This window comes from Filicampus tigris, chromosome 1, assembly GCF_054856515.1.
Source record: "Filicampus tigris isolate MCC_2025a chromosome 1, RoL_Ftig_1.0, whole genome shotgun sequence".
In the NCBI taxonomy this organism is placed as follows: domain Eukaryota; kingdom Metazoa; phylum Chordata; class Actinopteri; order Syngnathiformes; family Syngnathidae; genus Filicampus; species Filicampus tigris.
The window spans coordinates 12,777,274-12,801,850 of NC_141217.1; the positions used below are offsets into that span (position 1 = coordinate 12,777,274).

Below are 24,577 nucleotides of genomic sequence, written 5' to 3' on the forward strand. Positions count from 1 at the left end.
TGCCACCTTAAATTCAGACAAAATGGGCTTCTGAGGCTTTTTTTTCCCATCATGGGGGTGACAAGGCTCAGTGGAAGAGTGTTCGTTTCCCAACCGCGAGGTTGCGGGTTTGATACCCGGCCCTTGTGACCATGTCGAAGTGTCCTTGAGCAAGATACTGAACCCCCAGTTGCTCCTGAATGCAGATGAATGTGAACTCAGTGTGAAGCGCTTTCAGTTTGTTAATATGCGGAAAAGCGCTATACAAGTGAGAGACCATTTACCATCATGATAGTCCAATCAGAACTCCACACACATACAGTATGCCTGCATGTACTGCATGTGTGTATTCCGTGTGGGGTCAACTAAAAATATTTCAACACATGAACATGAACACTTGAAAGACAAGCACGCACAAACACTGGGAAAAGGGAAGCAGCAGTGTAGATATTTGCAGCTGGGTGATCGGCCAAAGAGCTTCACTTTGAAGACATCCCAGAAAGGGAGGGGGAGACAAGGCAAGAGCGTTAAAGAGACCGTGGGGGGACGTGGGAGAAAATCGACAATTAGGTGAAAGAAGGAGCGTTGCACGGCTGCCTCTCTCCTCAGAGGAAGCTTTGCTTTACTTAGCTCCTCCTCCTTTCATCCTTCAGACATCTTGCACGTGTTCCGAGCGCTCATCCCATCTTCTTAAACAGATGCATGTCTTCCATTCACATCAAACAAAATAAAGTGGGGCAGGTATGTGCACGCACAGTACAAAGTGTTGTTTTATGTTGAGAGCCATTGACAAGTGTGGGCGGTCGATTCGCATGCAACGCTTCCATGGGTGAACGCAACCATTTCCATTTGGTGTCCAACGCACCATTTTCTTGAAAGTCGATCTTGACTTTGTTGGACTCTGCGCTCGTGGCTCTGGTCCACGTTTGACCGGGCTGTTGCTTTGTCCATGCAGTGATATCACACCAGTAGAAACCTCGATCTGACAACTGGACGCCCCCAAGGCGAAACCGAAACTCAGCTGGGCCGGACTTCGTTAAAACCAGGCTGTCCCTGAATGGACAGAAAGGACATACTCTTTGAAAATAAAATTGATGAGCTCAAAGGGAAGAGACAAACATTTACAGCAAGCCACATTGGCAGCGGTTCCCAGGAAGGTACGCACCTCCTGTTGGGGTCTGTGGCACCCCCGTGCTGCATGACGCTGTCGGGGCTGAAGGTCATGATGGTCCTCACATTGGTTTCCAGGCTTTCTTGCGATTGGATGAGCACTGAGTACCCCGCCTCACCCAGGTTCTTGGTCGCCACTGTGCAGCTCATCTCAAAGGTAGCGCCGCCCACAGAAGCCTCGCGAATGCGTTTGGCCACAACGTTCAGCGATGGACCTGGAAAAAAGCACCAGTGGATCAATGAATGGATCCTTTAGCCTTATGAAAGACATCATTCAGCCTGGACGGAAGGGAATGGCATCCCCATAACAGGAAGATAAGCAATGAAGTGATTTGGATTCAGAGTTGATGTGCGTGCCCACAGAGCAATGCTATTACATCATGGCGCAATTAGCTAGAGTAAGGGCACAAAGTTCAGCATGTGGATGTGGTGGAGGAGGGCAAGTGTACAGAGAGTAGCAGACAAAAGGTCTGTTGAGGGACTTCCTCTGAAGTCTACAAATGGCACCAATGAATTTTGGACATTTGATTCATCAGACCTAACAGCGGGGTTACTATGACAAGATGGCATGATGTGTTGCAGAGTGTAGGGGGGGAAAAAAATCCCCCTACACTCTACATCACATCACATAAGACTTTTGGGATGAATATTAAAGGGAAGTCAACCCAAACATTTTATTTCAAGAATATGTTTTATGCGCCTCCAGTAGTCTAAACATGGCATTCTGATTAATATAACATTAGTGGAAAATTAGTTAAGAGGCAAAATCAACCCATTTTTATACATCTCAGGGGGCAGCCATTTTGTCACTTCTGTCGACTGCAAATGACATCACACACCCTCAGGACTCTGTTAATGACCAATCACGGCTCACCTGTTTTCTGAAGCTGAGCCATAATTGGCCGTTACTTTAGCCCTCAGCAACTGTGATGTCATTTTCAGTTGACAGCAAGTGACAAAATGGCCACTCCCCGAGATGGACATAAATGGGTGGATTTTACTACTTAACTCATATTCCACAAACACAATATAAATCAGAATGCTGTGTTTAGACTAGTGGGGCTGCAGACAAATTATTGTCAAGAACATTCTGGGGTCGACTTCCGCTTTAAGGTTCCTACAAGAAAACTAATGACATATTCAGAGAAGCTGGAAATGGGGGGCAGAGAGATAATCAAAACTTTCATACGTTTGGTGTCCCATCGCACGGTCAGTGGCAAGCTCTGATGCTCAGCAGTCTTCACCGCGTCGCCCTGGCTGTTGATGCTCCACGCCGAGACGGCACAAACATACTGGCCCATGTCGATCTCCTGTACATGGCATGCATCACGTCGACATCAGCTGACTTTCACATTTACAGAGCCATTGTTGGGACAACAAAGTTTTGCTACCTGTGTGCGCAGGAATCGCAGTTTGAATGTGTCGGGCTGGACTTTTGTCAGTGACATCATGCCGCTCTCCAATCTGTCAGAATACATTGCACCAGGCAACAGATTGCCCTGGCCGTCCATAGAGCCAACAGTATGCGTGGCCTGAGGTTCGCTGGCAGCACCTGCGGCAATGACAAAAAAGATTCAATACCATAAACACTTTTTTTTTTCATTACTCATTCATTTTTCAATGTGCCTGGTGACCGCAGTGAAAGTACCAGGAAGCGCAATGTGCTCCCATGTAATGCCCAGCCGGCCTCCCAAGGGTAGGTGTGTAATATTGGTTACATGACAAGCCAACTCTGTCGGTTCACTGGTCATCTGGGGGTGAACGATGGTCTCAATATCCAGCGTGAAGCTCGGTTCTGGGAGGATGAGAAAGCCAAACCCGTTGTTGAATGTGTTCGAGATATCGACTAAACACCGGCAACAACACCGCAGTCGTTAGTGGCTGTAAAATCACAAACACATTATGCATTCAATATGAGTTAATGCTTCAAGTTATATTTCCTGCTAATCAGTATGATCACGTCTATTGTCAAAACGAATAGAAGCACTATTTGGACCGGTTTCAATAGCGCTATTATGAGCTGCGTTTCCTTGAACAACAGCTTACTTCTAATAATAACACAGTTAGCTACTGAGCTGCCTCTGGAGAAATGATTCCCATCCTGGCGGCACATTACTTTCATCTGTCAGTGCCAGGTTCTGTCCGGCGTGGCCAGACAAGTACAGCGCAGTGATTGCTGCTTTGTGCTTTGGACCTTAAATCCAAGAAGCCAGGCCACAGGAAGAAAAAGGAAATAGCACTGTTGACCGTGGGAGATGAGGTGTGTCTCTCTCTGTCAGCCCTCCAGATTGCATCGTTACACTTCAGCGGACAGCAAACACACACCTGCCTGAGCAGAGGTGGTGGGCCGCGAGATGTTCCTAATAATTTGCCACCGTGTTCGTGGATCTGGGTTTAATATCTCACTTCAAATGCTTAATGTGATATTTTAAAACAAATGCTAAAGTTATTTTGTGTACGTTTATGTGTTTGGCAAAAGGCAGGGTTTGGCGCGATGTCATTTGGACGTCACATAGACACAGCACCTCATGCACAGTCACCATCTGCTTTAAGACTCAAGCACCCCCACAAACACGCAGGCACACGCACGCACACACAGACACACACACGCACACACAGACACACACACACACACACACACTTTGATGGATGAGGAAGTGCGAAGCTTCCCTGGCAATTATTCATGTGCCACTCTCACTCGCTGGAATGTCTTATTTAGTGAAGCAACACAAGCAGAGCATCACTGATACCAAACACGACTCCTTTCCCTGGATCAGACTGAAATTGGGCCAAAATTTCATGCACAAACTGTGCAATTTTGCTTTTCAGGAAAAAAAAAAAAGCAGGATTTCTTTAAGTTTTGATTTCTACATCTTTTATTGGACGTTTAACAGACTACACTCCACTCTGTGGAGCAAGCTTAAATAAATGAAATTGATAAGGTAGAAAAATTCTAGATTTAAAATTAAGTTACACTTTCACAGGCATACATCAAACCTTAAAACAAATTAGTTTGTGTTATCCATTTCAAGAAGAGTCAACCCAAACATATTTTTTTTCAAGAATATGTTCTATGCCGGCCCACGAGTTGAAACAAGGCAACATGATATATGAGTTAAGCAGCAAAATCCACCCATTTTAAGCCATCTCAGGCTGCGGCCATTTTGTCACTTCTGTCGACTGCAAATGACATCACACACCCTCAGGACTCTGTTAATGACCAATCACGGCTCACCTGTTTTCTGAAGCTGAGCTATTACTGGTCCTTATCTGAGCCCTGAGCATCTGTGATGTCATTTTCAGTCGACAAAAGTGACAAAATGGCCGCCCCCACACATGACTAAAAACGGGTGGATTTTGTTGCTCAACTCATATTCCACAACACAATATTAATCGGAATGCTGTGTTTCCACTAGTGGGCCTGCATAGAACATACAAATAAAGTTTGTATAAAATAAACTGTATTGTATAGTCTTAAAAAATATATGTTTGGGTTGACTTTCGCTTTTAAGAAAGATTGAGAGCAAGAAAAAGACTTACATATTCATGGTGCTCAGATAACGCAGATGACACATGAATTGTTAAAAGGTGCCATCACTTACACGTCTTTCTTTTGTGTTGCCGAGCTGAGAGCGTGGGTGCGACACACTGATTTGATCCGCGCTCTGTCAACACCAACCACCCACCCAATTCATCTTGTTTCACTTTTCCTTCAGTTGCACATGTAAAACTGGTGTGCATTTGCACAACACGCTTACTGAGAAGTAACAATTTGGTAAACATGGCGGGCGGAAAAGGACCGCACAAGCACCGACAACGCTGTGTGGGAAAGGAGAGCCACAGTCGCCGAAGCATTTTCAGTTGTTTATCGAGCGCCAGGGGAACGGTAAAACACAAGGAGCGCACTGATCCAGAAGCTGTTGTCGGCCACGGCTCTCACTCACGTGAGGACTTGCTGACATTACATGCCACTCCACCAGCCTCCCAACTATCCAATGCCAACTGTTTTTTCGGGCCATTCTAAGGCTTTAGTTTAGATTTTGACCAATCTGTCCTATGACATCACCCTCGCAATGACAACGCGTAAGATATCTGATCAGCGTGTTTCTGTTTGAGTCTGATATGATACTTTTACAGTTGCATTGGCAGACATCTGATACGTATCGGGTTTTTATCCACAGAGGCCCGATTCTGATTTGAGGATATCTGATTCCATGTTATTTTTCTCTTAAAGCCGCCATGGCACATAACTGAATTGTGCCACTTGAGAAAAGAGAGACAGAGAGGGAAAAAAAAAAATCTGAATTGTGTCACTTGAACTAACTTAACTCTATTTCTGTACTTAGCAGCAGTAGCAGCAGTAGTAGACAGTCAGATAAATCATAGGAGTAGTGTTAAAACAAGCCTTGGACTTGAAATTCCTGATTCAGTGATGGCTGGAATCATTAACACGGTTGGCTCCTGCTTGCTTTTAACCGCTGCTAACTGCACGGCGCGTCAGGTCTGTCTTGAAGTCAGCTAGCAAGCTTTATTTTTGAAGTTATTCTTTAATGACACTCACGTCGCTTCGAGTAACTCTCCACGTGTGCAGTAACATATTGAGACTGTGAGCAAAAAAAAACCCAATATATATATTTTCTGAATCTGAGCCGTGAGTGGTCATTGTGAGCAGTTGTGAGGTCATTTTCAGTCGACAAAAGACAAAATGGCCACCCCCAGAGATGGCTAAAAATGAATGGATTAACGCTTATTCCACAAACGCAATATTTATCAGAGTGTTTCAACTAGTGGGCTAGCATAGAACATATTCTTGAAAAAAAAAAAATGTTCGCGTTGACTTCTCTTTAAGATGTCTTTTTTTCATACCAAAAAAAAAAAACACTTTGTTACTGAAAATCTTTCTTTTGATGAAATGACTGAATGGAAGCTAATTGAATAAACACAAACACTAGCACTATTAAGACGATGTCCATATTACATAGCTGCGACTTGAACGACAAACTCCCTTGGAAGAAAGGAACGTTGTTGCCAAAACAACCTAGTATGGGATGTAACCTTTCGGGTTATGCAATGGTGTGTGATATGAAGGGCAGATTAGAGAAGTGGCTTGAACTATTCTGTCAACAGCCAGCCTGTCAGGACTTGGGTGGCCAGGTGTTGAGTTGAGTGTACTGTCCAACCAGGCATCAACTATGGGTCGTGCCGGAATATTTTGGGGTCATGACTTCACTTGCCAAACTCACACAAAAAAATGACGGTAGTGCAAAAAATGAAAACATCAGCAATTATTGAGCTACATACTACATCGCCATAATGGCATAGATAGGAACTAATATAACATACTTATAGGGGCGCCTGGGGCCAAAAAGTTTGACAACCCCTGCTATAAAGTTTGCTTGTAATTTGACATTTTGAGAAGTTTATTGACAACAATTCCAGCTGACAAAGCAACACATGCACACTTCAAAGTACAACCCAGGGTGAGAGGAATTACCCCCAGTGTGTACGTGTGAGCAAGTGTGCGCTTCCATAAGTTCCACAAAAACAGTTTGTCTGTGCGTGCGTGCGTGTGAGCTTGGGAGGGTGCGGGGGAAGAAGTGGCTCGCGCGTGTGTGTGTGCGGATGAAGGTTTGATGGAATGTATACCTGCAGGCTACAACGTAGGAGCTCTACCAGTTAGAACAGTCCTGCGTCCTCAGTAGTGGGACACAAGTGTGCGTGCAGACACACACACATACACACTCACAATTGCGCACACGCAAGCATGTGCAAGCATATCCTGAGTCCTTTTGGGACTTTCATAAGTTATTAGTCTTCTGTGGTAACTGAAGGCTGTGAAGCCTGAAAACGGCCATATCAGACGGCAGCCAGCATATGCACAGATTCCATTGATGTGGCTGATTCCACTGACTGTGGATTCAACAGAGGAGAAGTGGAAACTAGAACGGCAGTTACGGCACTATAACGCAGACCTAAATCGAGCCCGGACGACGCACTGCTCGCGAGCTGAATGCCATAATGCTTTTATGGACTATTGACTCTTCAGAGGTTTTCAACTTTCTGAAACATAGTTCTTAAAAAGAGGAAGTCAATCCCAAAATGTTCTTTGCAATTAAATGTTCTATGCAGTGTCACTAGTTTAAACACGACATTCTGGGTTAATATTGCGATTGTAGAATATGAGCTAAGCAGTCAAATCCACCTGTTTTTGTCTATCTCAGGGGTGGCCATTTTGCCACTTGCTGTCAACTGAAAATGACATCATAATTGCTCAGGGCTCAGGTAACAACCAATCATGACTCAGCTTCAGTAAACAGGTGAACTGTGATTGATCATTAGCTGAGCCCTGAGCAGTTGATAACATTTTCAGGCATATCAGCCGCCTACACACACTACTACTACGGGAATCCCAATGGCAGAATCAGGAAAACGTATCCCAAAGCAAAACTACAAAGAGGAGCACACTTAACTTATTGGTTATTGATATGGGAGGAATTGTATTTTTTCATGGAGCAAAACTGGGAGTATCAAAATGTGACTACATCTAGCATGTGTTCCCGAGGGTTTTTTTTACCATGAAAGTATAAACTCAATGAAAAAAATAAAATCTTCGAGGGTGAAGTTAAAAAAAATAAAATCTTCGAGGGTGAAGTTAAAAAAAAAACGGAAAAAAAAAAAATGAGATAATGTAGTTGCACAAGTGTGCACACCCTCTTATAACTGAGGATGTAGCTGTGTTCAGAGTTAACCAATCACATAGGCCTCCATTTATTAACTACAAATAAAGTTCATATGTTCTAGTAGGCTTTTCCTGACATGTTGTTCTTTCTATAACACTGATTTCATTTGGATTTCATTATTTTGGGGTAATGAATGTTGTGTTGGCCCCAAACATACATTTTGGAATTATGACCAAAAGTTCGGCCTTGGCTCTGTTTGTTGATTTACACTTCCCTTTGAAAAGATTTCTTTTTTAACCAATTGAGTTGTACAGGTCACATCAATGGTGGAAAATGTTTTTAAATGATTTATCTTGGTCTTTATCTTGCAGGTGTGTGTAGACATTTTATATCCACTGCATGTATGCGTGCTGGTAAGATACATTGTTTCTGATTTTGGTATTAAACACAAAAAGAACAAAGAGCGACATTCCACTCACTGATCTGCGACACCTTCACCGTCACAGGGCTGGACGTTTTCTCAGCTGCCATGTGCCACCGCCCTCCTCCTCCCGAGCTCTTTCCTCCTTTCTCGATGAAGGCCCGAATGCGGCAGGCGTAAGCTCCTACGTCCTCCGTGCTCACCTGCCTCACTGCTAGCCTGTACTCGCCGGCCCCAGTCCTCTCTATGCTCGCCTCCCCGTGATTTCCTTGCGCTGAGCTGGCTGACGTATTGGAGATTACCACCCCGCTGCGCTCCATAGTGATGATATCCCGGCCGTTGGACAGCCAGGACACTTCCAGGGACAGGGAGGGCAGGTTGTCGGCAGTGACGGAGCAAAGCAGTGTCAGTTTGTCACCAGGGGTGAGGTGCAGGTTCATGGAGGGTGGAGAGGAAGACGAAGAAGCCTTCACACTGAGAGACTGACCTTGAAGGGATCAAAGCAGATGGCAGCAATCAGGGAAAATAAATAACTAAATAAAACTATCCTTGCAGCTTTCGTGCAGGCTGTTTACACTCGCAGGCCTTCTAAATGTCAGTGCTGAATAATGTAGCCGTAACTGCACACACATTCTAAGAATACATGTTTTTATTACAGGAAACTAGAGTAACAAAAATGGGGAATTGCAATTTGCTCCGAGTGTAAATATAAAAATGACACAGAACTATCAAGGAAAAAAACTATAAAGCATTTCATGTCACCATCTCACCAAACTTTACTTAAGATGAACGGTAGGGCTGTGCAATTAATCGAAATTCAAGTACAATTATTACACTCAATGATTACAAAATTGGCCTAATCATAAAAAAAAACGATTCAATACACAAGGAAATCATACTTGAATTTATACATTTGCACTTTTTTTATTTTATAATAACTAATTTGATACATTGTTTGGTCCAAAAGAAACTTACGTATTGTTTCATAGAAATGTAATTGTCTTGATATTTTTTACGTTTAAACATTTTCTTGTTTGGTACCAAAAAATAAATGATCGGTTGAATAATCGTGATTTCAATTATTACCAAAACAATCGTGATTCATATTTTTGTCATAATCCTGCAGCCCTACTGAATGGTAATATTGTGATTCGATAAAATATGATTCTCTAATTGTAATGTACAGGTTACTTCTTTATAAATTGATTTGAGCGCAATGCTAAATCTTAAAAAAAATATAGTGGCTTGAAATACGACCCTTTTTTGTGCTTTTTAAATCAAACTTCAAGACACGCAACATTTAAATTCTTTCTAACAATACGCCCAACACATGCAGGATTGCATCTACACAAAATGTAATATTGTTTTGGTCATTCAAATCATTTATGCCGTGTTGTTGACAAATACAGGATGAACTCATATAGAGAAGTGTTTAGCACATCTGTCTTTTTTAAACAGTTATAGGTATGAATCACAGCTCAAGTCTTCCTCTGTGAAAATTGCATGTTTTTTTCCGAGCTTGCAGGTTTTTTATGTATTTATTTTTAAATTATTTTCCCAATGGTTTCAGCCCTAATGCCATACAACGTATACATGCCCCGTAGGCGTCGCAAGCAGTATAATTTTGATGTCAGACTAAGCTGCCATTACATTTATGATGCAAGACCAAACCTATTATATTTTATTGAAGCATGGCGGTGTGAGAAAATAAACACACAATAGCATTTAGTGTAAATACTGGTCTCCCACTATTCACACAAAGAAGATCAATTAAGACCTTCAAAGACAAAGTACCACCAAACAGGGGAGGCTCTGTGAATGTCAGATATGAAAGAGCAACACATGTATTTTGAATTTCTGCACATTTTTCCAATGCCAAGTAGGAACTTTGCACTGCTTTTTCAAAAGAGAGTCAGCTTAATTAAAAACTGTTGCGGGTATCTTCAAACCGACAACTTGGACACAGTCTCCAATAGCAACCTAGAGCGCAGCATGCTGGGAAAAGTCGCTGTATGGTGTCTGGAGCGGGACAAAACGAGACAAAGCCCACTCTGTTTGACTTTTCTCATCTTCTTTGCTCAAGCCGCTCAGTCAACAAGAAACACGATGGAGCCCGGACCTGTGTAGTGTGTGAATGTGTGCATTTGTGTACCCGAGTGCGTAATTGTACTCGAGATTCATAATAAATCAGTCGGAATGTTTTCCAGTACTTAAGAGGATATGGTGACCCAGAAAGATATAAGATATGGTGGCTACGGCAACAACAACGAATGAGTGTGTGTGTGTGTGTGCGTAGGGGCCTCAGTAAAACATAATAACACTCCAGCAGTGAGGGTCACCACCAGCCTGCTCGGCCACAGCGCAAAGGATGCCATTCCAATGTAGACAGCCACGCAGCAAAGGGTCACGTGTGAAATTGCTCCCTCCAACCCCCCCGCCCCCTCCGTTCCGTCCACCAAACCAATTTCTACATAGCTTGTACTCATCAGGGTTGCAGGTGAACCTCTCCCAGTTGACTTTGGTCTTTAATTAACCCAGAAAGAATTTTTGTGGACGTGGGAGGAAGCCGGAGTACAGAAAATCCACGGAAGCATGGGAGAACATGCAAACCGCACTCAGCAAGGTCCGAGCACATCATTCTATCCATTTTGTTAGACCAATTATCAATTATACTTCATCTATCACTATTGATAATTGATTGATAATGCAAACACATATTGGTAATACAAACTTATCTTTCCCATCTGCGTAAATTAATTTCAGTGTGTTGCTTGTAATTTTATTTATGGTGTGCAGTCTGGAATGTTTTTATTTTACTGGACCAAATATTAATTCCAATATTCATTTTGAAAAATATACCTTGTTAAGTATACAAACATTGATTAAAGATAGTCATCTCCCACCAAAGAGTGAAAACATTTAACAAAGTTATACCACTCACTATAGCGTTAAAGATCCTCATTAGATGTTAAGGTTACCAGCTATGGTTGCAAATTTTGCATTGTCCTTTTAAAATGTGGAAATTATTATTAAATCAATTAAACCCTGATTTTTTAAAAAAAAGTAACTTAAACTTAAAGTAACTCATTACTCTAAACAGACGGTAATATTGTAAAGGAATATATTACTTTCAAATGGAAGTAACTAATATGAAACATATTTGACTTTGGAAGTAACTCGCCCAACAGTGCCCACGATAGACTGAAGCCTCAATAACCGAACGCGAAGTAGCGAGGTAACGCTGTACATAGAAGATGCCAAGACAGCTTGGTGGCACTTGAAAAGGAGGAAGCTGGGAACCAAACATCAATTTGGCTCGTGGAAGGCATTTTCTCACAGCTATGTATAAAATGTGTGGTTAGGTTGTCTTTGAAAACTGACGGATCACAAATACAACCTACAGCAGTCAAGAAGACTAAAATTACCATTCAAGCCATTAGTCTGTTTTCTGAATCACTCGGCCTTGGTCAAATGACACGTAATGGCTTTTGTATACAGCGGCCTAGGATGCTCGGATCGGCTAAAAACAGCATTTCTGCAGCAAACGACTGCGTGGACACAACACCATAAGTTTGAAGTCCGGTCTCACCACCTGCTCCTGTATTTTCTTGTCCGCGCAGCCAAGAATTTCTCAGAAGACTAAATCGAGCACCGAGCCAACGTTACCCACTGGCTTTTTATCCTTATTTTTAGTTTCTGCTCTGTGTTTTAAGAATAAGAGTGCTTCTTACCTGTTGGAGTAACAGCAACAGTTCCCATCTCCTTTGTGCTGCCCACAATTTGAATCCATTTACCCCCATTTTCATGCGTCCACTCAGTTCCATTGCACTCGTAAATCCCTTCGTCAGACGTCGTCACTCTGGAAATGACCAATTCAAACAATCCATTCTTCCCGGGCGCCAAACGGATGGCTCCATCAGCGTAACGGCGTGCGTACTTGGCCCCCGTGGCCACATCGCCCTGAGGGCCAAAAGTCAAAATCTCCTCGGGTGTTCCTCCCTTCTTCAGCGACCAGGTGACGGACAGGTAGGTGGGCTGGGTGAGTTCCCGGGTGACGTTGCAAGAGAGCGTGACATCGCTACCCTCGGGGACGACAGAGGGCGGAGTCTGAGGGGTCACCTTGAGTGTGTTGGGGATGACTGGAAAAGAAAGGATAAAGCACAAGGACAATGCTTAACTTCATACATACGGTACAGTACTTGAGTGATGAAATGTGCTTTTGCTGAGTAGTTGTAATAGCTTCATGACAGTATTTCATCAGTCAATATATATTTGTATTTATTTTATTTTTTTTTACTTCCAGGAGAGAACTTTCTTTAGTGGTTGAATGTTATTGATTCATTTTTGGCTTCTCATGGTTAGCCAATTAAATTTAGATCTAAAATGTGAATTCAGCCTGACATTACGCATTCCTGTTCAAAATGGTAAAATATAGAGAGTGCCGTGACATTAAGATTCCACATTAAAAAACTTCATGATGGAGGGTCTCTTTATGAAAGGTGGTCTAATGTTTTTTTTAAGCACTGTATGTGAAACCTGGTTTCCTTGGTAAAATCCAGAAAGTGCTAAAAATTCCCTTTGCAATAAAAGCCTTTGAGCATCCAATCAGAATTTCTGTGCTCTCATTAGCATGTGCCTTTTCTCATTGTTTGTGATGTCATTCAAATCTCTTCATGTCTCCTTTTTTGCGATGAAATGAAATAACAAATAAAAGTGAGAACAAAACAAAATGAAGATAAGCTCTGTCTTTGCCTGAGATGCTCCCTGCGCCCTACTTTTAATTTCAAGGAGAGCCTAACTCACAGCGAACATTTGAGAATAAATGAGCCTGAGGGGAAACTGTGTTTTGGGTAAAATTGCCTGGCTGTCAATTAATACCAAAAATGCAGCCATCCAACTATTCATCTTCGACTGCTTATCCTGTTCCGGGTTACCGGTGAACTAGTTAATCACAGAACATAGACGTAACGGCAAACATGTTATGTTAAAGCGAGAGGTTCGTCATGATGCACGTAGCACAGCATGATGTCTGACAAGTTAGCGCAAGAAGTGCGCGAGCACATGACGAGTGGATGAAACACACCCAGAGGAGTGGGAGTGTTGCTGAAGTCTGATGCCAACCTGGGCTTCTTTTCTCGTGCCAAGGTGAGTTTTTGTCAACATTTCGTCAAACCCAATAATTTATTCAAACCAAAACTATAGATTGCTGTCAACTTTATTTAAACTAATCAGCCAATCTGACTCATTTTTACTGATTCATTTGTTAGCAATTGTGTTCAAATGTAAAGATAACAACCCGGCAGATGTCTGGGAAAGAACTTTCACCTCGTGGGGGAACACACATCATTACTACTGTGCGGTACACCTGAGCTGTAATTATAACTTTAAAGGGAATATAGTGCTTGTTTTTTAACGAAAATGCCGTGGAGGTATTAACTATTTGCTGATGTGGTTGCAGAGTGTGTTTTTATTATTTTAGTTATGCTCCGCAAGAAGGGCACAATATTAAAATATACCTCAGTATAATTTTGTGCAGTTCTACACCACTGTAAACTACAAATACCACAAAAGCCTCTTTTTACGGTGCCAACTGGAACTGAATATTGCCATCTTTGTAAAGCCAAATAAATATACAGCACCTGTGTTGAATCTCATTCCACTGTGCAGGCTTTTGGAATACAGCACAGTGGATTTACTGTAAAATAATAATGTCTACACACCCCTGTTGAAATGCCAGCTATTTGTGAAGCTCAAGATACATTACAATTACTCCATTAATGTGACTTATATAACCTTGACTAATTGGAAAAAAAAAAAAAAAAAAAAAAAAATCGAGAAGGGAAGTAAAAAAACATCTGAAACAACGTTGCACAAGTATGGATACCCTCTGATAACTGGGATGTGGCAGTGTTCACAATTAACCAATCACATTCAGACTCATTTTAAATTCAAGTCAGCACACAACTGCCACCATTTAAAGGGCACCTGATTATTATTTTTATTTTTACTTCCCCTCTCAAAAAGATATACGTTTCCAATTGAGTAGTACAGGTTATATCTCTCATTAAATAGCGGACAAAGTTTTAATACGATTTATCTTGGTCTGATTTTTTATATCACATAAAAATGGCATTTGAACAAAGGCGTGTCGACATTTTAGATCTAAAGTAAACAAGTACAGTCCATACCCGTGCTTGGGACCTGACACATTTCAGGAAGAAAGTGGTAACCACCACGAGAGTTACATGCGTTTCATTGTCAAGAAAAATAATAAGGATTTAGTGATGTCACAATTGGCAGTCCAGTCCAGGGCAACTTGTGGTCAGGGTGGATGTGATGTGAACGTTGATGACAGCTAGCTAAGGCAGGAAAAAACATCATTCATGTTTTGCGCTATCAATTAAAATTAGCCTGAACCGAGTTTTCAAACCCGCAGCGACCTCCACTTCACTTCACTTGTTTCTTACATAACCAAACACCCTCATCGGGGCGATGGATGCCGCCTGTGTATGTGTGTGTGCTGTGCACAAGTCTCGACTGGTACACACCCTGCAGCGGCAAATCCGACTCATCATCTCAGCTAACAACCAAGCGCCTCCCTTACACACAAACAACATGAATATTCGTCGTCTTGGGCACGGCAAAGTGCACGCACACACACAGGCAGGCAGGCGTGCACGCACGAGCCACATAGCAGTTCTGCCAAGTTAATTCAGGTCTAAATTTAACAAGGTGCCAGGGGAGCTGAGCTAGGGAGCAGCTGAACATGATTGTGCATTATGGAGCTAAATAACCTGTTCTCAGGCATCACCGCTTTTTGTGTCAAATATGTTTGAGAAATGCCTCACATGCATCCTTTTCTTTCTGTAGGACAGCAGTAGCTTCACATCTCCACCCCCCCCAAAAAAAAAATCAGGTTATTTACTTACTGGCTAACTGCAGGCCAGAAACCCAATTAAATTCAAAGGAAAATGCTGAATACACAATTTTCCAAATCTTTTGTCGTAAAATAGGCCAAATTATGCAGGACCCATTATACTGCACTCTGGTTGCATGAGTGATGCATCAATCCAAGGAAAAAAATACATTTTGAGCAGGATATTTAAGAATAATTAAACCAATTTCATAGATATCCAGGCAAAAGAGACTCAACACTACCTGAAGCACTTAGAGGACGAGTAAGTCTCCAAAATGAACCACAACTTCCATTTTTTTCACCCCCCCGTAGGCAAAGGAAGACTCACGGGCTGATCATTTTAGTGAGCAATCAATCCAAGGTCAAGTCCCAAGGAATGAGGGGACAAAATACTGTAAAAGTGGGAAGGAGTCCCATTACATGCATGTGTTTTCCGAGAACGGGGATGGGCTACAACCACACACTGAGTGGCTCCTCGATGAATTAAAAAAATCTAAAGTAAGGAAAAACATTTTTTTTCCATTTTCATTTTTTTTCAAACCCTCAAAATCTTAAGAAAACACTGATAAATATACCACATATTGAGTGAGTTCATTCTACACTGGAAAAAAATACAATATATGGTAGTGGGATAACAAAAAACAGCTTGAAATTTTTTATTTCAAGCTGTGAGTGCATCGAATAGAACCGTATCGAATCGTTCCACTTTGGAATCTATCGAGATAGTTATCAAATCGTCTTTTATTGCAGGGATCTATCTTAGAAGGAAATGGCACATTTACAATTTATTTGTTGTTTGCTTCAAAACCTTTGTTGTTGGTTTAGGATAGTGGATCTTTTATACTTCGTCTGAAAATGATCAATAGTGAAATATATTAAGAGCACATATTTTGCACATATGCACGTATTTTGTCCATATTTAAAATAGCCCTTGTGGCCCCCAGTATCACTAACGATAAATTGTTGCCCCTGAAGATAGATGGATGGATGTTGGTATATGTGAGCTGTTTTCCACCTGACATTTACAGTACATCTTATCTGATGGAATTCGTAGAGATCCTCTTTCAGTATTCGCCAAGAGCTCCTGCTTGACATGTGTGAAGCACATCCATGTAAAAGTCAAAATACAAGTCAGCGACTTTGCAAAAGAAGCGTTCGTGGCTGCTCGTGTGGTAGGCTTTAAACGCGTTCAGCAGAGCATTGCTAAGTCATGGCACTGTCTGTTAAATGAACTGTAGCCAGATAAGCTCACTTTAAAAAGTAAAACTAGCTAGCCTGGTCAAACGCTTCACTAATGGCAGCAGTCACGCATGCATGCACGCACGCACACGCACACACACGCACACGCACACCTCCCCCATACCAATGAGTTGGACCTGAGCCTCATAATTGCCACTGATGACAGAGTCAGTGCTGGGAGTTTGGCACCAGTAGAATCCGGCGTCTTGTGACTTGGCCTCCGCTATCTTCAGTTCCACTACGTTGTCCTGGAGACGCATCACCGAGATGTCACCGGACGCCACGCGCTTGCTGAGCGACGCGTGCGAGTAGCTGGCGTCAAAGGTAGAGATGATTTTCATACGTTGTCCGTTGGGCTCCCTGGACATCATCCATTCAAAGTCCTGGAGGCCAGTGGATGAGAAGCTCAGCTCAAGACGAAAAAAAAATTCCACAAATAGTTAACCTGAGGAAGAGTAGAAAGTACTAACCTGCTCGCGAGGCCCCATGTAGTCATTGACATCACATCTGATGGAGACTGGCTGACTCTCCACACGAATCAAGGGGCCGGGAGAGACCGTCACCACCCGGGCCAAGCACCCACCTGGTGTGGAAAGCAAAAGAGCAATCACTATCATATTTTGTCTTTTCAGGCATCGGTTTTCAGAATCATTTGTGTGGGTCTACTGAAAATAGACATGCCTACCCACGATTCATGTTAAAACTAGCCGCGGTTGAATTTTTTACAAACACACAAAAAAAAAAAAAAAAAAAAAAATCCTACAATTCCAACCTGTTCTTGACCAATTTTTCAGCCAATTTTTGGCACCGTCACACCCACAACCCCAACAAAATGGGAATGTCCACCAGGTTGTACTGACCTGGAATAAGCCCTAACCCTAACCCTTAAAGCAGCATTGTATTTGGTCAAAGTGTCATAACACAAATGAAATGAAACAAATTAAAGGGGGGCATTGTATCACTTCCTCATTCCTAATTAGAAACAAATCTGATGAGATATGACAGATGTACACTCACATTTTTTATGAAGAATACTCTCAAAATGATCATGGAAGCGTGAGACGAGATAAAGAGAGAATGGGCATATAAAGCTACTAAATGTATCAGCGCTACCATTGGTACACTGCAGATTTGAAAAGATGCGACAATACTTTTCATTCATTTTATAGTCAGAATTTTTTTCTCGGTGACTAGGTTGCAACTTTTGATGATCAACGAAAAAGCTTCCACGTGTTCTTGTCAAGTTCAGCAAAAGAGGTGAAAAGCCCTAAATTACAAACAACTCTAGGCTTAGGTCAGCTCGCTCCTAAGAGTGAAAAGCAGCATAGAAAATGGATGGAGGGATGACATTGTGGCATGATGATGTGTTTTATAATACTAATGCCACGTCATCACTTTGTGCATTTTTACCAAAATGGAACAGGAACATCTTTGCAGGATCCTTAAAAGGAGACATCATAGTCTTTGATATAGTACCAAGAACTACATACCTGTCAACCCCAGGGTGTACTGAATCTTATGAAAGTTGTAATTTGCCCTTAAATATCTGTATATAATCTTACACATTACACATTTTTTTCGAATGCCTGCGGTCATGTGAACGGAAATCAGCGATGCGCGGCGTACATGTTTGAAAAGGTGTTTCCACCTGTACAAATTATGACGAAAATGTACAATTTGACAGGTATGGAAGTACAGACATAATTTGCACACATACAGCACAACCATGGACACTCAGACGCACACTGGTCTTACACCACACACCCAGTACACACCCAGTTGACAAAGTGGACACGAATCAACATGCACAGAAGAGGAGCAGCAAAAGGAGGAAACAGAGCCGAGTTGCAGCTGAAGAGAATTCATGTGAATGATTGCGTCAGCAGATTACAATGATTGCCCAGGAAGCAGAAAGCGGGAGATGTTCGTAGATGAGACCATTTACATGCCACCATTTCTCCTTTCGTTAGCGACGGCTAATGTCATTAGCAGAGTTTACATGGAGATTTTTTTTATTTTTTATTTTTTGGTCATTCTCATTGAAATCATTTCTATTAAAGATCTCTGGTCAACTGTTCACAAGTGACGTGATCGATTCCGATCTGGCCGGTTACACTACATTAATCAGGATAGCCGTTTTACAGCCGTGCGGCACGTGTACGGAGCAAGATCGCTGTCAAAAAGGCATATGCGTGATTAACGATTTGTATCCGTAATAGTAATAATTTGTGAGTACAAATTAAAATTGTGAGGGTTTGACTTCTCTTCTTGTGAGTACGAACAAAAACTGTGAGTGCCATTGTTTTGTGAATACAACTCTCGCTTCTATGACTACGAATCTTCACTTCGCACGAATTGCCAGTTTAGGACGAATCACTTTTTTGAGGACGAATCTGCGCAACATGCAAATTAGGATGACCTCACGCAGGACACAAGCAGGTCCCAAGGGGAGCTAATCGATCCGCGATTCCTCCCTGTGCGCATGCGTAGAGAAGAAAACAAAGATGGCGAACGCGAACGGATCGGACTTGTAATGTTTAATGTTTTTTTTTGTTTTTCTCGTTTGTAGACTTTTTCTATGATCACTGCATGAACAACTGTTTAATCTCCCATCGAGAGCTTTGTATTGTATTGTATTAAGTGAATTAAAAGTTAGCAACGTGTATATCCAATTTATTAATATGTATTTCTGTCTCAAATATTAGCTTTGGACTCAGGCTTCCGGCGATAGATTGCAATCTAATTATGCGTTTCACTGTTAGTATTAGTACTTGGCTCTGTCTGTAGTTTTGTTTTCAACGTTATCTGTCACCATACTGTAGTTTAGTCACTTGTATCCACAATTCAGCACGTCGACAAGAATGAATTGTTTGGATACTGTTAATAGCTCTAATTGGTCGCTCCGTTTTTATTGATCAATTCAAGTATTCTAACAGAACTCAAAAAAACAAGTAGTGTTTAATGCAAAAGAAAAAATGTTGCACATAATGTCTTGTATGGTGAAGACATATCACAGAGGGCTATTTTGTTATACTGCGAACTAGTTTAAACTGAAATGTAGTGACACAAGTGAGGTTTATCCGCTTTAACATCTTACTGAGTGTTGTTGTCCTTACATGTCTTTTGGTACAAATATTACATATTCATAAGTACAATATACCGTGTTGAGACACTGAGATAGTGTGTGTTGTGTATATTTTTTATGAGTTGGTAGTGTAATATCTTGAGATATTAATAAATAGATGCACACACGTCAGCTACATCGGAGTTGGCTTTAATGCAGGTGACTTAACATTAAAACAGGACTGACTGGGAGTTCACTCTACGCCTCCTCGGTAACTCAGGCATATCCAAACCACCAGCACCCTTTATTGGTACCTAGTTGTAGAACAGTTGAGTCTCTACATAACATCTAGTATGCATAATAAGAGCAAATTATGAATCCACCCCATGGAACAAACTTATGATTATCGTGTATTCCTAGAAAAATATATGAAATGTGTGTCACTGTGTGGTTAATATGCATCAGATTATAGTTTGTCAATACACTGAAAAAAAACAACTTTAAATTTACTCAATTTTATTTTGACAAGTGGTTGCATGATATAAAACCATCTGAATCCAATTCACAATGATCTCTTTTTCTTTTGTAGTTTCTTCATTCCGAGCAAATCAGCCCAGCTGCAGTTCTTTGTAAACCACCCCCGAAGTCCACTGCAGTATCATCAACATACCTACCTGTTCAGCATACCCCATTACGTTTTCACCTAAAATTATTTTAATAGATCGACTGTAAATGTTATGGATGTAACGATTTACTCCAGCCCAGATTCAAGTGTCAAATAGGGCTGTCACAAACGATTATTTTGCTAGTCGACTATTCACCAACAGGAGGAGTTGCGATTAGTTGACTAATCGGATCATATGTAAATTGTGGCATAATCGCACCGGCAAGTCAGCTGCTCTTGACTATCTGTAGCTTACAGCTCGAACTCTTTAAGGTATTGTACAAAAGAATAAAGACAAGATGATAGTACATTCAACTAAACTGCGGATGTTGTACCAGCATTCCTGACTTGTTTTTAGTGGAGTACCAGTAATTGAAATAGAATTGTGGCCGTAAATATTTTATTGCTGAATGTTTAATGCATTTTAAAATGGAACCAAAAAACAATACACTATGCTGACTTGCACTAATACTATGAAACTACCTATAAATACTAAAGAAAGTACCGGATTTGTAAACATATTTCACCCTTCTTCGGCACCAATCATTTTTTTCTCCAGCAGGAGATGAGGCATTTTTGAAGGAAAAATTAGCGCCTAATAATTTGAGAGTAGCTATCGTTAACATGGTGTTGAGAACCCATTCTTTTATTTTTTACATCGATGCATATTTTATGCAGTTTAAATTGATTTTAGATTCATCGTTACATCCCTAGAAAATGTATCAAACATGTGTAAATTCTTCATTTGTGGTGTCAGAAATCAGATTTCAACTGATTGAAACTGATGTACTACATAAATACAATTTCACACACAAAAAGTATTGCCTGTTCATAGCGTCCAATGATATTGAATAATAAATGTTATGCCTACAAATAATAGACCTGTTGAATTAACACTATGATGTCTATTATATTTATGCAATTTAGTACTCATGCTTTTGTAGTAAAGATTCGTAGTCATAGAAGCGAGAGTTGTATTCACAAATTATTACTATTACGGATACAAATCGTTAATCATGCATATGCCTTTTTGACAGCGATCTTACTCCATACACGTGCAGATCATGTGATTTATCAAGATTAAGTTCAGTCGCCTATTTAACAAAGTTAGTCGCAATTGTTTTGACACTTGTAAAAACAACAGTTTGATCAAAACAAGTAGTTTAAAAAAAGTTCTCCCATCACAGACAAGCTCTGATAAGAAGCTGCCATTGTCAAGTGCATAAATGACGACTTCGTTATGCATTTACATCTTTTGAAATTTTTACATGAAGCTTTTTCGTATTAACAAAAGGAATATACCACCTCTGTGAATCCAAATTAAATTCCATTCTGATTCGTCCTTTTCATTCCAATTGGGGTGTCTATATGGAGCATTTTCATTCCATTTGGTCATTCGGTTTCATTTTAATGGAATCCAACCAAACACTCGTAAGCGACAAGTAGGGCTGAACAATGTATTGTTTTGTTCGAAATCGTAATTCCAGACAACGTGACTGACAAAGATTCTTTTTTTTTTCTGCACTCCTGACTGATCCAGAATCTGTTTTATCAAGTTTAGTCACAAACAAACGCCAGCTTCCTCTTCTCCCGACAACTCAGCAATCAAAAGCGGCATGCTACTCATGATCGGTCATTCACGGGGGGAATACTTGGTACTAACACGTGCCGCACCGAGGCTTGCTAGCTGGCGCGGCTAAACATCCTCCCGAGGTGTAGATCCTCTCCTCTAAGTAACTAATCCCGTCTCCATGGCGGTAAATAAGATACACTTCCAATAAGCTTGGTCCTCACTAAAGGCGGACGAGGAGTAGCCTAAACATGTAACACAGAGCAAGAGAGAACAGAAGAAGCCAATGCTAATCGCTAACTTAATGTTGCGTTGCCAAACACAAGAAAAAGTGCTTTGGTTTTACAGTACACTTTTCACAGAAGTCTGTCTGGAACCACATTTAAGCGGAAAGCAACCAGCTATGAAAAGCAAATTAGTAGGTCAATTAATAAGTTTCTCTAGAGAGAAAACATTAGTACAGCCAACAGGAACCCAGTAAGCACCGAACCCAGAAATGAACCAGATACATCAGACAGGACGAGGTGCTTATAAGGTCAAACGTATATTATTTAATTTGCATTTAAAATTTTCACAATATCAAGTGTGTATAGCCATTTGAGTCTAATCAAAATCGCATTATCTGCCATAAAAATAGCAATTCAATGTTTTCCTGAAATCGCTCAGCCGTCCGTAACAAAGCATAGCGTGACCTTAACCACCTCCAGGCTCTAACTGACCTCTGCACTCGGCTGAAGGTAGAGTGTCCCACAGAGGTTCAAAACGTGTCAGTTTAACAGCCTAGCCTGTCACCTCGAAACCAACGGCATATTTTCAACCTATGTTCTTCAGACTGCCAGGGATTTTTGTTCTATGTCTGTGCAAGGTATCTGACCCAGGTTGCTTGAGGTAACCGGCAGTCAAAGGTTGTACAAGTGTTATGAGACACCAGCTCCAGTTGTTCTCTCAGCTCATTTGTGATCGCCTGCTCAAGATTTGTGCCGTGGGTCGCTCTGTGGTAAGCCCCTTGAATGAAAATGTGCTCGAATTAAAAGCAGAGGTGGGTAGTAACGAGCTACATCTAATTTTACACGAGCATTTTTGTTAAGAAGAAATACTATTTCCACTAAATTGGGCAACTACAAAAGTTTTTTAATCTGACTTCTTTACATAAAGCATGTCAGAAATCGATCTTTACACTTCAGATGGGCTTCAGCTCACCCGTGGCACGAGTCAGGATAAATGATATATAAAACTGCTGGATAGACTATCAAAAAAAAAAATCCATGTCATGCACGCCCTACCATTTGTGTCTGCCTAAAAACGCCAACATTTCGGCATACAAGAAATCTACTTATAACTTGAAAATCATGCAAGAAACTGTCCCAGTCTGCATCGCAAAATGTCTGTGGAACAAAATCAGCACGTCAATGCAAATCGCAATTTGAAAACTGATGGACTGATCGATGGATATTCTACAGGCGTATTATTGAAGGGGACTATAACCATTCAGACCATTCATATATGCATATAAGAACGTTTTTGTCGGCTCCATAAATGAGAAGTTTTATTAACTTCAATGTAAAGTTTACAACTTTGAAAATTCTTGTAATTTTGTATTTTAAAGAAGAATTATTCCACTCTTAGGTCATCACTGTTTACCTTTGGGGAGTGGCACCGAAAGGTTGCTGCGATCCCTTTCTCTCTACAGCAATGAAACTTGATCTTACTCGGTCTTTCCAGTTTGAATTGGGATGACAACCATGAATTCTTTTTTTCTCTCTCAAAATGAGCAGCAAAAGATCAGAACTGTGAAGAAGTGAGAGCAGCACTCAGTTGCTGGCATGAGTGCCGCCATTGCTTCATTATGCTAGCCAAGAGTAAAAGTGTTTCTTTTTGTAAAGAACTTAGCTTTCTGTCCAAAGTAAGCTACTTTATGAATCAAACCGTTTTATAAAAACATGATCCACTATTAAGAATTGTACATGTTAACAGCCACCAGCCACCACTGTTGTTACCGATAGATACCCTATGCAGGAGTAGCACACAAGAAGAGCATTTTTTTTTTTTTTGGCTGACCTTGTCAGCGTCCATGGCCAAGCAAGTGCTTTCCCACCAAATTGGAACATGGTAAGCTAAGTGTTTTCCCACTGCTCTCTCCTCTTCTTACAACTGGGAAAGCTATGAGGATTAGCCTTGTCAACCAGATTGAAAAATGCAACTAAAAGATGTAAATTGTGAGAGAAAATAGTGGTACTTTACATGCATCCATCTGTTTGAATGTCTAGCCATTAGGTTTCCGTTTAAGTCAAGCGTATACGTCAAAGCAAAAGTATAGTGAAAAAGAATGGACTAGCTTTTAGAGCTGATTTTCTTCAGATAGAACTGGAGCTTTCGACACAGTGGAAGGAACAATGAAGAGTTGAAAAAGCAGTCTGCTAGTATTTAAAGAAAAGGTAGGAAAGGCCTACTAGAACAGCTGAGATTATTTGGGGTTAATTAAGGGCACTTTAGAAGGGAGGCATGTGTGTGCTGACCACCATCTAGCATGAGTTTCAATGTGACTGGTTAATTCTGAGCACAGCAACATTGGACCTAAAAGAGGGCGTGTACACTTGTGCAACCGCATTCATTTCAGGTGTTTACTTCTTTTTTTTTTTTTTTTTTTTTTTTTAATTCAATTGAGTCATACAAGCTAAAAGGTCGAATTAATGGTAGGAAGATTTTTTAAATAAAATTTTCATTACAATAACCTGACATTTGAACTGCGGTGTTTGGACTTTTATTATATCCAGTGTGTATCTCAAGCCAGTGAGCCTGAGGACAAACAGAAAGTGCTCTAATCATATAAAGAAACAAACAAACTGGCATTTTGATGTAACCGGTTTGGCTGAC

The 24,577-nt window shown here is 41.1% G+C and overlaps 1 protein-coding gene across 1 annotated transcript in view; it reads right to left on the reverse strand.

Annotated features, from left to right (window-relative positions):
• Positions 1-24,577, reverse strand: part of ptgfrnb (prostaglandin F2 receptor inhibitor b) — a 45,268-nt gene that overhangs the window by 18,000 nt on the left and 2,691 nt on the right. Inside the window, exons 2-10 of the mRNA XM_086026235.1 lie at positions 16,876-16,988; positions 16,530-16,788; positions 11,982-12,389; positions 8,309-8,737; positions 2,798-2,944; positions 2,541-2,701; positions 2,339-2,459; positions 1,145-1,364; positions 845-1,032 (exon numbers count right to left, since the gene is read on the reverse strand). Of these exons, the coding sequence (XP_085882361.1) occupies positions 845-1,032; positions 1,145-1,364; positions 2,339-2,459; positions 2,541-2,701; positions 2,798-2,944; positions 8,309-8,737; positions 11,982-12,389; positions 16,530-16,788; positions 16,876-16,988 (2,046 nt within the window). The remainder of the gene's footprint in view (positions 1-844; positions 1,033-1,144; positions 1,365-2,338; positions 2,460-2,540; positions 2,702-2,797; positions 2,945-8,308; positions 8,738-11,981; positions 12,390-16,529; positions 16,789-16,875; positions 16,989-24,577) is intronic.